We start from the raw sequence: 15,950 nt of genomic DNA on the forward strand, positions 1-15,950 counted from the left end.
TGCAGTACTCAAACTACTACCACTATAGCGGTAGTTCAAACTCCAGCCTCACTGCCTGCACATTGGGCAAGACAGTTCACCATTCTGGGAAAAATCATGTTCTCTTCTGTAAAATTGGGATTCTAAGAGTACCTAGGTTAGACCTAGAATATCTGTTATGGGGATACAGTGAGATAGTCCATTTGAAGCCTTTAGCCCATGCTACAGCCACTAGGTTAAGGCTTGATAAAAGTTTATTAATGCTGATGGTGTAGGTTTCTAATTTTTAAAATGAAGCTTGTTACACCTGTTGGGAGGATTAATGAGACAATGTGTCTCAAGTGCCTGTCACCTGGGAGGCAAGTATTTTTCCTTGATATAAAGGAATAAGCGAGAGAATCTACCAATAACCAAATAACTTTGGGCAAGTTTTTCATACTCAATCTAATACTTTCTCTGTGAAATGGGAAATTTCTCTCTGAAACAACACCAGCCCTAGCAACCTCACAGCATTATTATAAAGATCAAATAATATAACTTTCTTGAAGGTATCCCGTAAACTATAAGCTGTGGCAAACAGGAGATGGTGCTGTCATTCAAATTGCTCTAGCATTTCTCACTTTCCATATCACTACAACCTTTATAGAAAGGCTTCTACTTAGTGGTTTCTAATTGCAAAGTGTTCGACTTTCCTTTGCAGATGTGAATTTTCATATTTAAAAATATAATTATGAATTAGTGACTAAATTTATTATAAAAACTGAATGTTTCAGATTATGCAGTCCCCCCAAATTTGCCAGTTACCAGAGGTCTCCACTACCTCAGCCACCCTATTCCACTCTACTCACTCTCTCACTCTACCTGCCAAATCCCCATGCCTGCCCCCTTCCCCAGAATTTGAATTCACATCTCCTCCCTTCCACAAAACTCTCTACCTCATCAATACTTTGCAGTCTGGTCATAAATAATCAGGCCAAGCCCAGCCACAGCAGAAACACAATTTTTACAGAGTATGCACAAGAGACTCACTGTGAAGAATACATGGATCACTTAATGGTATTAAATAAAAATCATGTGAAGAATTATAAATGATTAAAAAATTAATTTGGTTCATCACTTGGCAGGCTGCACAGTTTCTAGGAGACATGAGCTGGACTCCCCCTACTCTCCACGTCAGCCAACATGCACCTCCGGAGGTGACCGGGCTCTCTCCCAAGTGGGAATGTGTGTGTCTCTCTTGCTATTTTCAGAACTGGCTCTATAATAAAACTCAACATGGATGGCAGCTGGACAGAGGGGAAGGGCAGGGCACATTGTATGGGAAGCCACTGCTGGTCTTAATTAACAGGCAGAAACTTTGGATACCACCAAGCCAAAGAAAACATTTTCTGATATGCACTTAAAAATTAATGGGGGCTGCAAATCAATTCTTAGAGCTTGATAAAATATTTAAGGAGAACTGTACCCTGAGTTTTAAGTGAGACTGAATTAAATCTATACCACCTCTCACTTTGTACAAATTTAGTATTCACTCATTTATTTCCTTACAGAGAAGCTTTTTGTGCCAGACACTATGCTAGGCACCACCAATAAAATGCAAAAATGGGACTAAAACACTATCTTCACAATTGTTCTGCATGGTATATATCGGTGTTCTTAAACTTTGTGCAAATAATAAAGTTACACATTAAATGATTCAGTAGGTCAGGGTGGGGCCTGAAGTTTGGAGTTTATAGCAATACTCAGGTGATGCTGATGAAGCTGGTCCATGGACTACCCTTTGCATAGTAAGGTAAACAAACAGGACAGTGGATGAAGAACAATGACACTCAAAGTAGCAGAAATGCCTTTCTTAGCTTCAACCTGACTGGTCCACACTAAGCAGCACTCAGGCCCTTTGTTTCGAAGTCCCAGGTAGGGGAAGGGAGAGACTTGTCTGTCTTATTATAGAAAAAGCTTTTGGAAATGAGAAGAATATGATGGTAGTGATCACCAATAGTTAGGAATCTAGAGCATACATTTTCAATGGGACAATGTCAGCCCCAAGGGGGTAAAATACAGTTTTATTAGGCAGGGGGTTGGTGTACAGGTCCACACAGAGAATGTAAAGACACAGACATCCAGCATATCTGTTTTCACCTTGGCCCAAGGCCATGCATAACTAACCTTCCTGGCTCTGCAGGCACGTTTCACAGTCATTCTCCACTGCTCCTTCTGCTCTGATCCCACTGGTTTTCCTTCAGCCCCATGTGCAAGCTGTGCTCACCTCACAGCTCTTGCACCTGCTCCTCTCTCTGGTTAACACCCTTCTCCTGCTTCTTTTCCCACTGTCACAAACTCATTCTCAGGGACTGTATCTGACCCCACATACTGGATCAGAGCTGCTGTTAGAAGTTCTTATGTGTCCTCAGGGAACTATGTGCCTCTCCTTCCCAACTCCCTTTGCTGTATTTATCAAACTGTTTAATTAATCAATACCTGTCCTTACCTGTGGACTATGAAGTCCTTGAGGGCAGGGACTACATCTGCTCTTATGCACCACCGCATGCCCATACCTAACATGGTGCCAGGTCACTCAGTTCTTTGTAGCATGAGCAACTGAACACAGGGAGACAGCACCCATAAATTGCAGCCATGAGTCGCTATGCTGTGGGTCTGGTTTTTAATAGAGCATGACTTAGGGCAATTTCTTTTCAGTCCAATTACATGTGAATCACCTCAGATCCGCATCACTTCCCATCACCCCTTGCTAGCTCAACACTTGATGGCATCATTCATAAAACCCTCATCACTTTCTTTTAGCTCTTCCTTTTCCTAGCTGCTCTGCTTGCCTTACAGACTATGATTTGTGTGCACAGAAGGTTGATAAGCCAACATCCTATAATTAGATGTTTGTTCTTGCCAGAGTCATTTGGCTTTAAATATAAGACCAAAAAGGGCAATGCAAGTTAATAGTTTTGTTACCCTGAGCAGGTAAGGGACCTCCCTCTTCCCAGACTCAGTTCCCACGGTATAAAACAAAGACAGGAATAGCACCCATCAATAGAGGTTTCATGAAGACTAAATTAGGTGATATACATAAAGTACTCAGCAATGTGTTTGGGACAAGGTTAGCATGGAGCAAACCCCAGCAGTCTTAAATTGTACCAGATGTTTGAGGCAGATAAAAGCTTTACACTGTAGAAGAGGGTATTGTTATCAAAACACATATTCAGAGAAAATTAACCAAAGCTACATTTATTATGTACCTACCAAATGCCACTAGCCTTATATTTACTTACTCTAATCTTCATTAACAACCCTACAGAAAAATGTCATTAGTATTTCTATTTTCATATAAAGAAGCTTAAATTCACACAATGTGTTAAGTGATGAATGGTATTTACGCACAGGTTTGTGTGTTTTCAACATATATGCTCTCAACTTTAAAAATCTTCCGGGCTCTCAGAATAGGGAAGCAAGTGAAATGTCCCTGGCCCCAGGCCTCCTCCTCTTCTTATGCAGAGGAACAGCCAATAGCAACACAGATTCTCTCTGGTTATTTTCATTATCAACAGAGGCCATTCTATGGTGGAGTTTGCCAACAGCGCTTATTATAACAGAGGCTTCCAAGGCCTGCCAAAGAGTAAGACTCCAGCCCGTCTCACTTTCCTTAATGACAAACAAGAACTCTCTTCACCCCTTCTTTATCCGAGTCCCCCCAAAGTTATGTCCATGCAGCTGCTTTTATGCAGACCTTCTAGGAAGCAAAACAATAACATTATTGAATGCTGACATTCCCCTTCTAATTAGCATGCAGAAATATGCAACCCTTAACTTCAATTTGAAATGTCACACTGGCACTACACTTCCAAGCCCAGGGAAAATCTCTGCAGTGCTCAGAGTGCATAATCAGCCTCTTCCACCCAGAAGCATTTGTAAAAACTGGCATGCTTGGAACCTCCCCCACGGAAGAGTGTGTCCCTTGTAAACTTTCTCCTGGAGAAGTCCCACAGTCTAGCTGAGGCAGCAACCTGTGTTGCTGAGAAATACTGACAAGAGGGAAAAACAAAAAAATGAAAGCAAGGCAAAAGGGAGTTGCTGTAACTGATTTCCAGCATCATGTCAAATACATGAATGTCACTATTAGGAAGATGGACCAAAGAGGAAAGACACATTTACTCTTGTCCTCTTTGCCTTGACTTGTCTTGATACTGATTCTGTCTAGTGACAGAAAGAGAAGTTGGTTCCAATGCAAAGTGGAAATCAATTTCAAGCTCTTTGCCTTGTGAGGGGTGCTAGTTGGGTTCCTTACATAACCAAAAATAGCCTCAACTCTGTTGGGGTCTACATGACTGTTGGCATTATAGCTGGTGGGGCTGGGCAGTTTCATCAAGGAGCCCCTGCCCTGTTGGGAACCGCCCTGACTGGTATCAGAAGCTGAAACCCCCGCCTAGGCTAAGGCTAAGGGAACACCCTTGGAACTGTAAGCCAGCAAGGAGACAAAAGCTTACCTCCCTGGCAGGAATGCTGCTTCTGCTGCTTTATTCATGACTGAACCCCAAAAAGCTTGGTCGGTTAGCCAAAGACAGGTAAGATTCCCCACAGGGGGAACGACCTAAGCCAGGCATGATCACTTTGGGAGGCCCCCCAAAAGAAGGACTTGGGGGGCTGCAGCAAAAGGGGGTGATGGACCCTCGCTCCTCGGCTTTGACATAGCCTGAGTTCTCAGCGTCTGGGAAAAAACCTCCTTGTCTCTTGGTTGCCTTAGTTCCTTTGCTCCACCTAAGCCTGAAACAATGACAGGGTGGTGCAGCTCTGTACTGAGAAGTGCGGATTCCCCGGGGTGATCCGCACCTAAGGCCTAAGAAAGAACATGTAAATTACTGTGAAACCTTCTTTGTTTAGAATGCTCTCAGTTGAATGAGAAGGGTCTTAGGAGGAAGTTATTTTGTTCCTCAGTCTTACAGCTCTTTGACCCCGACTCAATAGACCGGCAGAGTTCTTTATTTTCTATGGTCCCTTACTTCCCCTAATGAGTACTGTACTTTACCTGAATTATTATGCAGAATGAGCCCAATAAAAGCAGGTATGGACTGTAAATCGGCGCGCTCCCCACTAGGGGAGGTGGCCATTTCGTCCCTACTTCCCCACAGAAACTAGTCTGTCTCTGTGCATGTTGTTTTTTCTCGCGTGTTTATCGTCGAGCCATCCACAGCGTTCCGTGGTCACTGCTGGCCGGTGACCCACGTGCAACACTGCCCCTTCCCACCACATCTGGCCTTCTCCAGTGTTTCACATTTCAGCAAATGGTAATACCATCTATCCAGTTATGCACAGAAGAAACTAGGAGTCATCCTAGTCATCCTCAGAGGGTTATCATCACTTGCTTCTTTCCCCCCTTATTATGATAACCAACACTTTACCTAGTCCAGCTTTTCAATCACGTAAGTATTTCTATATTAATTGACTGATTACCACCACCACAACCAATGTGGTCCAAAACTAACTCCAACTAGGGCTGTCAAACAAAATGCCAGATTGAGTCTTTTATATATTTATTTGCTAAATCTAGCAACTTGACTCCAGCTCAACCATTAGAGGCCACCTCAAATATTACTTCTACAGGGGAAGCTCTTCCCAAATCCACAGAGATCAAATCTCTCCATCCCATAGTCTCCTTTATAGTTCCTAAAATTTACAATAGTATATTTATTTCTGTGATTATTTAAGTAATGTACCTCATGCACTAGACTTTAAGATCCAGGACAATGATCATATCTGGTTTTGCACAGTATTTCATCTTTAATGAATGAACAATTTGTAATAGAATCTATAAAACAAATGTCAATATTCAGGCAGCAGACATGGGAAATACTGGCATTCAAGTCCTGCCTGGGACATGACCTAGGTGACAAGCATTTGGTCAGGCTTTGTACCCCAACTCCCTTCAGTGTCTTGACCAGTCTCTCTGGATCTTAGTTTTATAACCTGAAGAATAAACATTACCACATTTCTAGCTTTAAAATCTTACAGCCTTGCAATTCCAAACCCCAAACAAATATTAGGCCTAAAAAAAGGTTATCAGGCCTTGAGGTTTCATTGGTTCACTCTATTTGTCTGCCATATCGCATGCCGCTGAATGTATTCACAAAGGATGATCATCACTCCTCTGTAGTGACATTATTTTAGGGACAATTTAAAATTATACTTTTTTTAAAGGAGCTTAACACTTAGAGATGTACTCAGCTCCCTGAAGTCAGCTGGGTGAGAACAGAAAAATCTTTCTGAAGAAGTCCTTACACTTCCTTGCAGAAGCTATTATTCTAGAATTGCACTGTAAAATATGGCAGCCACCAGGCACATGTGAAACTTGTTAAATTAAATTATAATGCGGTTTCTCAGTTGCAACAGACACATGTGACTAGTGGTTACCATGCTGGACATCTCAGAATACTGACTATTCATGTTTATCACTTGAGAAAGTTCTATTGGATAGCACTGGTTCTTTAAAAAAAAAAAAAAGAGGACATGGTGCCTTGTCCCTCCTTCTTGAGGACACATCATTCTAAACTTGTCTTTGTTCATCACCTTGCTTTCTCTGGATTCAGGTGTCATGGCCAGTGATGATTTTGAACTGAAACATAGTCCTAAGCCTGTCACTTAAGCTCATGAAATCTTCTGACAAGCTTCAGTTCAAATATCACTTCCTAAGGGACTCTGCTGATTTGGGATTAGATGAGATAATTTTTTTACCTGCTTCTGGAGTGCCCTATTTTTCCCTTCTCAGAACAATTATCACTTGTCTTGAAATATGATGAAATTTAATTGCCTCACGAGATCGAGGGGCTGAAGAGTATGGACCCTGGAGCCAGACTGCCTTGGTTTGGATTTCATCTTTACCTGGAGCTCATCACGTGAACTTAAAAAAGATAACTGAGACCTCTGGTCGAGATGGCAGAGTATACAAACATGGTACTCACCTCCTCCCACAACCACTTCAAAATTACAACTAAACTACAGAACATCCATTACTGAAAACCACTTGAGGTCTAGTTGAACAAACATCCTATAACTAAGGATACACAGAAGTCATGACGAGACTGGTAGGAGGGGCAGAAATGCAGAATGGGCTGGTCCTAGACCCACATGTGGTGTTAAAAATCAGGAGGGATAGTTTGGCTACAGAGGTCCTTGACCCCCACCCCCCACACTAAGATCCCTAGTCCAGAATTCCAGTGCCTGGAACAGAATTCCCCATAACTTTTGGCTATGAAATCCAGGGGAAATTGTGGCTGAAGCAGAAGATGCTGGAGGTCCATGCATTCCTCTTAAAGGGCCTGCACACAGACTTACTCATTGGTGGACTCACTTGCTCTGAGCTCTAACACTGGGACAGCAGCTAGAAAGGTGCATGAAACATAGGGGGAGAAATGCATTTGTCTAGCTTCAGGGTGAGGGTTGGAGGGACAGCATTCTCCCAGACAGAATGCTGGCAGAGGCCAATGTTCCTCTGTTGAACCCTCCCCGTACAGAGCAGACAGGTAAGCACCAAATCTATGAGCCTCCATGAACCTGACTAATACCGTTCATCCTGCCTTGCTGATTCCAAGACACCCAACCCCTCCCAACTTGTGGGCCCAACCAAGTTGCTCCCAGTGGCTTTTTCATACAAATGGCCTGTTTTGGCTCATGCTGCAGACCTTTCCAAAACCTCTCAAAGGTCCACAAACCACAAACAAGTATTATCTGACCTTGGCATGCCCCAAACCTTTAGCTAAGCAGCTCCAGGCCTGGCACTAGCAGTAGCTGGCCTCAGTTTGCAGCTTAGCCTCTTGTAGACCTCCAAGTCTAGCACAAGTGACAACCATTTGCAGATCACTTTGTGGCTCATACCAAGTAGCATGGGGTAGGGCACAGGCACTGACTGAACTTGGCCTGCAACAAAGACCCTCCAAATAGGTCCTAGAAATAACACACTCATTGTTCTGCTTCAGACAACACCAGAGCACCACCCAACCACCTCCACAAACCACACACCTAAAGGGCAGACTTGGCAGGCACCAGAGTCTCGCTAAAGCAAATCCTGAACAATAGGTCCACTGTAGTAATGGCCAGTTCTCAACCACTCAGGTTGAGAGACAATCCCTCCCATTGATGTGCCAATAGCAATCATGCCTCATTTACAACAGGAGGCCACAAACAACCCACACAAGCAACACTCCCAGACCACGAGGCTCAGGAGATCAGGGAGACTGTGCTACTGGGCCCCATAGGCCACTGTCCCAAGACTGGAAGGCATAGCAGCTATTCCTAATATATAGAAACAAACAAAGAAAGGCAGACTAAATGAGGAGACAAAGAAACATGTCACAAATGAAAGAACACATCAAAACTCTAGAAAAAGAACTAAACAAAATGGCCCTGTCTGGTATGGCTCAGTGGACTGAGTGCTGGCCTGCAAACCAAAGGGTCACTGGTTAGATTCCCAGCCAGGGCACATGCCTGGGTTGCGGGCCAGATCCCTAGTAGGGAACATGCGAGAGGCAAGTACACATTGATATTTCTCTCTCTCTCCCTCCCTTCCCCTCTGTCTAAAAATAAATAAATAAAATCTTTAAAAAAAGAACTAAACAAAGTGGAGAAAAATAATCAACCAGATGTAGAGTTTGTAACACTGGTTATAAGGATTCTCAATAAACTTAGGGTAACAAAAAAGGAACTTAATGAGAACTCCAATAAAGAGATAGGAAACATAAAAATGGAGGTAGAAAGCATAAAAAGAACCATTCAGAAATGAATAGTACAACAGATTATGTGCATGTAGTAGAGGATTGAATCAGTGATTTGGAAGATAAGCAAGCAGAAAACACCCAATCAGGATAGCAACAAAGAAACAAACAAAACATGAGAATAGTTTAAGGGGCCTCTGGCACAATATCAAGCATACCAACATTATCAACATTGGGGTACCATAAGGAGAAGAGAGAGAGAATGAAATTGAAAACCTATTTGAATAAATAATGATGGAAAACCTGGCAAAAGAAATAGCCCAGGAAGTGTAGAGAGTCCTAAACAGGATGAACCTAGAGAGGCCCACACCAAGACACATTGTAATTAAAATGCCAAATTTAAAGATGCAGCAAGAGAAAAGCAGTTAGTACCTACAATGGAGCTACCATCAGACTTCCAGCTGATTTCTCAACAGAAACTTTGCAGGCCAGAAGGGATTGGCATGAAATACTCAAAGGGATAAGTATGTCAACTATAATTGAAAAATTAAAAATTATAAAAAAAGATAACTGGCATTTCTGTGCCTCATATTTCTTTTCTGTAAAATGGGGATAAATTATAACTACCTCATAGGATTGTTGGGTCATGGAGTCAGTTAGTGAATGTAACACCCTTTGAACAGCACCTAGCACATAGCATACAATGGACAAGTGTTGGCAAACATAAGTAACTAAAAAGCCTAAGCACCTTCAAGGCAGAGCTGCTTTGGTCTTCTGCCCTGGTCATCACACTCCGTGGCTCAGGACAATGACCCAAAGTAAATGTTCAATATATACTTGTTGAAACAAACTGTACTTGTTTAAAAGGTCTTGCCTTAAAACTGCACTGCCAGAAACTTAATCTATAGATATATTCAAAAGTGTAGTGAAATACTGCACAGGAAAGCTCACTGCAGCATTGTTTACAAAAACACCTTAGGTGTCCAGCTACTACAGGGCAACTGGTTAAATAAATTACATATATTCATATACTGGGATACTGTGCCGCATTTATAAAGCATGAAGTGGAATTGTATGGGGTGATGTGGAAAGACCTTCCAGATATGTAAGTGTGAAGGGCAAGCACAAAGTGAAATAAAGAAGAACACATATGTATATGCCATTTATGCATAAGTTCTCTGAATCTTTGCACTAGATCCAGTAACAGTGGCTACCTACAGGGAGGAGGGAAAGCAATGGGACTTAAATATTTGAAGGTTCCTTACCATAGGAAGTATTCCATCATGTACATTTATTTCTCTTACTTAAAAATGTTTCAAGTGTCCTACTTTAAAGAGTATTTTGTGTTGTTGCAATATAGTTCTCCTCTCTGGAGCCAGGATAAGGCAAGGGAAAAAAATTGAGCAGGGAAAAAAGATGGTGAGTCCCTGGAAAGTACATAAAGCTATTTTCCTGGCAAATCTGTTGGCTTACTGACCAGTAGAAGAGGAAGGGAATGCCCCCAGGTGGCAACTTAGGACCAGTCATGTGTGTAAACAAATGGTACAAGAGCTAATGCTGACTGAAAGCTTGCATGTATCAGACACTAGGCTCAGCCCTTTCCCATTATTGTATCATTTCATCCTACCTATGATGAGGCATGATTATTATCCTCATTTTTCCAAAGTGAAATGGAGACATGGAGCATTAATTAACTTGTGAGAGGCATACAGCTGAACAGCAGATGGGCCAAGATTCAAACCCAGGCAAAGTCAGTGTGCACCCCTTTGGAGCCCAGCATGGAGGGGTGGTTCAGAGCACACAAAGGTAGAGGAAGCTCTCAAAACTCTAGCCAAGCCTATTCCTGTCACAGTACCTGGCATTTAATAAAAATTCCACTTTGCTTTCAGCTTATGGGAGTCAACATCGTAGACTCTGGTCGGTCCCAAAATATGATGAGCCATCTCATATGGTAGGTAAATTATACAGCTAAAAGGTCAAAGACTTAAAATACAGTGCAGTCAAATGCCTTAAAATGGAATGGATTAATCTTGGGCATAAGAAAATTTCAACTCCAAAATAGCTAAGCAACATTCAATGAAAACCTGTTTCATATGAGATGATCAGACATTTTTAAAGATATATTTTATTGATTATGCTATTACAGTTGTCCTGTTTTCCCCCCTTCACTCCCCTCCTACCCACATTGCCCCTCTTTAGTTCATGTTCGTGGGTCATACATATAAGTTCTTTGACTTCTACATTCCCATACTATTCTTACCCTCCCTCTGTCTATTTTCTACTTACCATCTATGCCATTTATTCTCTGTATCTTTTTTCACTCTCTCCCCCTCCCACTCCCCTGTTGGTAACCCTCCATGTGATCTCCTTGTTTGTGGTTCTGTTCCTGTTCTAGTTGTTTGCTTAGTTTGTTTTTGTTTTAGGTATGGTTGTTAATAATTGTGAGTTTGCTGTCATTTTACTGTACACATTTTTTATCTTCTTTTTCTTAGACAAGTCCCTTTAACATTTCATATTTAACATTTATCAGTTCAACTTGACCTTGTCTGAGAAGGAATTTATCTGCCCTTCCATTCCAAATAATAGCTTTGCTAGATAGAGCAATGTTGGATGTAGGTCCTTGCCTTTCATGACCTGGAATACTTCTTTCCAGCCCCTTCTTGCCTGAAAGGTCTCTTTTGAGAAGTCAGCTGACAGTCTTATGGGAACTCTTTTATAGATAACTGTCTCCTTTTCTCTTGCCACTTTTAAGATTCTCTTCTCGTCTTTAATCTTGAATAATGTAATTATGATGTGCCTTGGTGTGTTCCTCTTTGGGTCCAACTTCTTTGGGACTCTCTGAGCTTCCTGGTCTTCCTGAAAGTCTATTTCCTTTTGCCAGACTGGGGAAGTTCTCCTTTATTATTTGTTCAAATAACTTTTCCACTTGTTGCTCTTCCTCTTCCCCTTCTGGTACCCCTATAATTCAGATGTAGGAATGTTTAAAGATGTCCTGGAAGTTCCTAAGCCTCTCCTCATTTTTTGAATTCTCATTTCTTCATTCTTTTCTGGTTGAATGTTTCTTTCTTCCTTCTGGTCAACACTGTTGATTAGAGTCCCAGTTTCTTTCCCATCACTATTGGTTCTCTGTATAGTTTCCTTTATTTCACTTATCGTAACCTTCATTTTTTCATCTAATTTGTGACCAAATTCAACCAGTTCTGTGAGCATCCTGATTACTAATGTTTTGAACTATGCATCTGATAGGTTGGCTATCTCTCTGTTGCTTAGTTGTATTTACTCTGGAGCTTTAAACTGTTCTGTTGTTTGGGCCACATTTTTTGTCTTAATGTGCCTGTTACATACTGAGGGGTGGAGCCTTAGGTGTTCAGTGGGGTGGGGGGGGGCAACCCACATTGCTGTGTTGTGATGCTGTATGTGGGGAAGGGGTCTGAGAGAGAATAATGGCACTTGCTTCACTCTCTACCCGATTTTAGTCACTTCTCCCACTTCCCACAAGCAAATTGGGCCCTTCTGGTCCTGATTCCCATGTGGCTAGATTTGTGTATATACTAGGACCCTGTGGGCTTCTCCAATGAACTCTCCTGTGAGACTGGGAGTTTCTCCTGGCACCTCAACCCCCACAGGTGTTTTCAATCTTTTTTGAGGCTTTCAATCAGTTTTGAGGCTTTATTTCCACACATTGGGACCCTGGGTTGCATGGTCTATCCTGCTACCCAGTTTAGCCTGCACGCAAATGTGGGACCACCAGGTCTGCCATCCTCCTTGTGCACCTGTCCACAATCTGCCACCTTGCTGCGAGCCCTCTCCTCCCAGCTGCCCATCTCTGCCTCTCCTACTGGTCTGGATGAATGTGTCTTCTTTAACTCTTTGGCTGTCAGACTTCCATGCAGTTCAATTTTCTGTAAGTTATGGTTGTTGTTTGTTTTTAAATTGTTGTTGTCCTTCTTTTGGTTGTGCAAGGAAGCACAGTGCATCTACCTACACCTCCATCTTGGCTGCAAGTTGATCAGACATTTTTTGAAAAACATCTCTGTGTTGCTACATACCAGGAAGTTAAGCTAAGCTACTAATGGGTTGTTTTTCCAACTTTTTAGTTACATCTAGGATATTCCTTTTTTAAGATTTTCAGAAAAGAGTATGGGATGTGTCAAACTGAGCTGGTTTTTGTTCCTGGCTCTAATATTCTAGAACTAGCTGTATGGCCTTGATAAAGTAAACCTTGAGAAAATTCCTAAGTGCTACTTGGCCTCAGCATCCCCATCTAAAAATTGGTGATAATAACTACCTCTGTCAAAGCAGTAAGATTAAATGGGAAAAGAAAATGATTCCACCTCTGTGTCACCTGCAACATAAACAGCTCAAATGAGTTCATTTTCCTTTTTTCCCAAACCAGCTGTTGTCCAGGTCAAATTCTTTTCCCTTTCAGCCCAATACTCTTTGGCTTTGCACAACCACTCTTAGTCTTAACCTCTCCCAAAATGCAAATGGATGTTTTTCATACTAAGGGACTCAAGCTCCCCAGGTGGGCTTAGTAACTGATTTCAGAAAAGGACTATTCATTTTCTGCTAACCAAATAGGATTCACATTTGTTTTGTCCTCAGCCACTTAACTAGATTCACATCTATAAGACCACACATAGAAGATGTTCCTAGTATTCCTCCCTCCCCTCCCCTTACTCCTAGTCCTTAATGAAGCATCTTGCTTTGGGCATTCTGAGATCCCCTCCTAGCCCCTCAACCTAAAGGATACTAAGATAACTGACAGTTAGCAATGCTCAAAGGAAATATTCCTGAGTTCATAATCAGAAATTTGATTAACATCTAAACAATGTCCATTATATATTCACAATTTGGAAATCAGCACACTTAAGATTCATCATCACTTAACTGTTAGCCTCTGCCTGGAACAGGGGTTGTTCTCACATCAAGGCCATGTCCCTAATAAAATAATAGTCAACTTTGTATTTTACTCTGTTTGTAAACCCAATCTTGAAAATGCCCCTATAATCATGCAATAAATCCAAATGTTTAGCATTCATAAAGAGATACAATAATAATTTGACTAAGTTAGTAATTGACCTAGGTAATAGTATCATATTATGTCCTCCTGTCTCAAATAATAACACCCAATAGAACAATCAAGCTATAATACTGTTCCATAAAATGTAAGTTAAATTTTTTCCCCACATTTGGCTTTGACCTTATAATCTCATTTGTGGTATCTTATCCTATAGATATATTTTCATTTGTGTGAAATGATTCATGCCCATGTTATTCAATGCAATTGTTCAGTGTTTTAAAATATTAAAAATATTTATCCAACAGGAACCAGTTTAATAAATGATGATATGCCCATACAAAAAGATTATACAGCCACTGAAAAATAAAACAAGAAGTGCTCTATTACTGAATTGCAAAGACCGATAAGACATACTATTGAATAAAACAGCAAGGTTCCAAATGCCATGTATGTATTATATACTACCTGTTAGGTAAAACAGGAAAGAAATATGAACACATACACATAAAAAACATATGTGTATGTACACACACACACCTGTATTTACATAAAGAAACTTCAGAACAGTAATCAGAAACTAATAACATTGGTTGTAATGCTGGGAGGAAAAAGCACTGGAAATTAGGCAAGTGGAAAACAGGTATAGGAAAGAGATTAGTTATTGAATATTTTTGAAATAGTTTGCTTTATGAACCATGAAAATGTATTATCTACTCAAAAAATCCATTAAAAATCAATTAGTGGTAAAAATGATATTTCATTCCTTCAAGGTTAAAACAACACTACCAATAAGGTCACATTTTGTGGCTGATCATGATTCTTGTTCACCTTCCTTCTAATACCGCACATGCTCACATTAAAAAACAAAACACAAATATTTAAAATAATTAAATGAGAAATTCACAGAAGAAAAAAACCCCAAAACTACTTTTAAAGAGCTAAACAAAGTTTTATTTCATGTATTTTATTATTCACATTAAGGTGAACTGCAATATTAGTTGTTTAGACCTCACTAGTCCACAAAGCATTTCTGCCTGGATAGCCCTGGATCTCCTGTGTCCTTGTCACTGCCACACATTTTAAGCTCACCTTCATAGGTGCCGACTTCCAGAAGAGTCCCACTCTGCTCAAGGTCCAGGAATTCCTTCACAGTCAGAAAGTTGTAGTCCACGCCAGGCACTTCTCCTTCCCTCCGAGCCCGGGTTGTGCCTACAGCAAAAAAGACACAGACACAAGAATCCATCAGTCACCTAAAGCAGGAAGCTCCACATCCAGGTGTAATTAAAATAACCTGTTGAGTAAGCTGAACTACTGAAGACTCTGAAACTGATCTGCCCAGACAGGGACCTGGTGAAGACAATGTCTAACAGAATGACATCCTTACCTCCACCAGCCAGTGCCTGGGACTCTCAAATAGGAGCAGGAGAAAACCAAGCACAGTGCAGTAACCCAAGGAGAGTTTTATCCTTTCAAAAACGCACTGAGTGAAGCACGTGAACTGGATTTTATACAACATTCATCAGCAGCAGCTTTGAGGACTCTGGTAAGTACTAAAAAGTGATCCACCTTAAGCTCAAAGCCTAAGGGGTTTATATTTTTATCACAGTCCTCAAGATTCTTGTGTTCCTCAGTACATTTGGCAAGTTCCAATGTAATAAGCCCTTTGATGAAAATGACACCCATTGCATAAACACATCACTAGGGAAATGTGATTGCCCAAGATCTGTGGTTGGTATCTCCTAGGGACTAAATAATGCTGCTGCTCTCCATGTAATTAATATGTTGGGTAAAAAGAGGCAACCCATAGTTTTGACTAGAGAGAAAGGATACTGCATTTTGCTAGAAAATTCTCCCCTTGAATTAAGCTGGTTATTCTGGCAATGACTAATAAGTAGAACAATCCCTCTTGTGAAATAATAAATATAGAGCTTCTAGAGAATGTAAGTGACCCAGCTCAGGTACTAGGCACAGACTTATCATTTTAGTTCAGTCTTGACTGAAAGTGTGGAAGCATTGTGGAGTTGTGTGGTTTATACAGAAACCAAGAAAAGAAAATAACCAAGAGGAAATTATGTATAGCATACTAGGAATCTATGTTAAATATTATGAAAGACCACTCCTCCCCCCCAAAATACCCCACAGAATCAGCAAGACACGTAATTTCTGCTTCCATGTTCAAGTTAGGGGATATAATTGACATAGTTCCTTTTGAAAGGCACCACCACCTATGAAGCTTT

General features: G+C 41.1%; 1 protein-coding gene across 20 annotated transcripts in view; it reads right to left on the reverse strand.

Moving 5' to 3' along the window:
* The window catches only part of MAGI1 (membrane associated guanylate kinase, WW and PDZ domain containing 1), a 607,797-nt gene that overhangs the window by 113,598 nt on the left and 478,249 nt on the right, over positions 1-15,950 (reverse strand). For all 20 annotated transcript variants that reach the window (XM_045832041.1, XM_045832040.1, XM_045832039.1 and 17 more), the window contains exon 3: positions 14,803-14,922. In XM_045832041.1, the coding sequence (XP_045687997.1) occupies positions 14,803-14,922 (120 nt within the window). The remainder of the gene's footprint in view (positions 1-14,802; positions 14,923-15,950) is intronic.

The sequence above is a fragment of the Phyllostomus hastatus genome, unplaced genomic scaffold, assembly GCF_019186645.2.
Source record: "Phyllostomus hastatus isolate PE091 unplaced genomic scaffold, TTU_PhHast_1.1 phas_contig_16, whole genome shotgun sequence".
Classification (NCBI taxonomy): domain Eukaryota; kingdom Metazoa; phylum Chordata; class Mammalia; order Chiroptera; family Phyllostomidae; genus Phyllostomus; species Phyllostomus hastatus.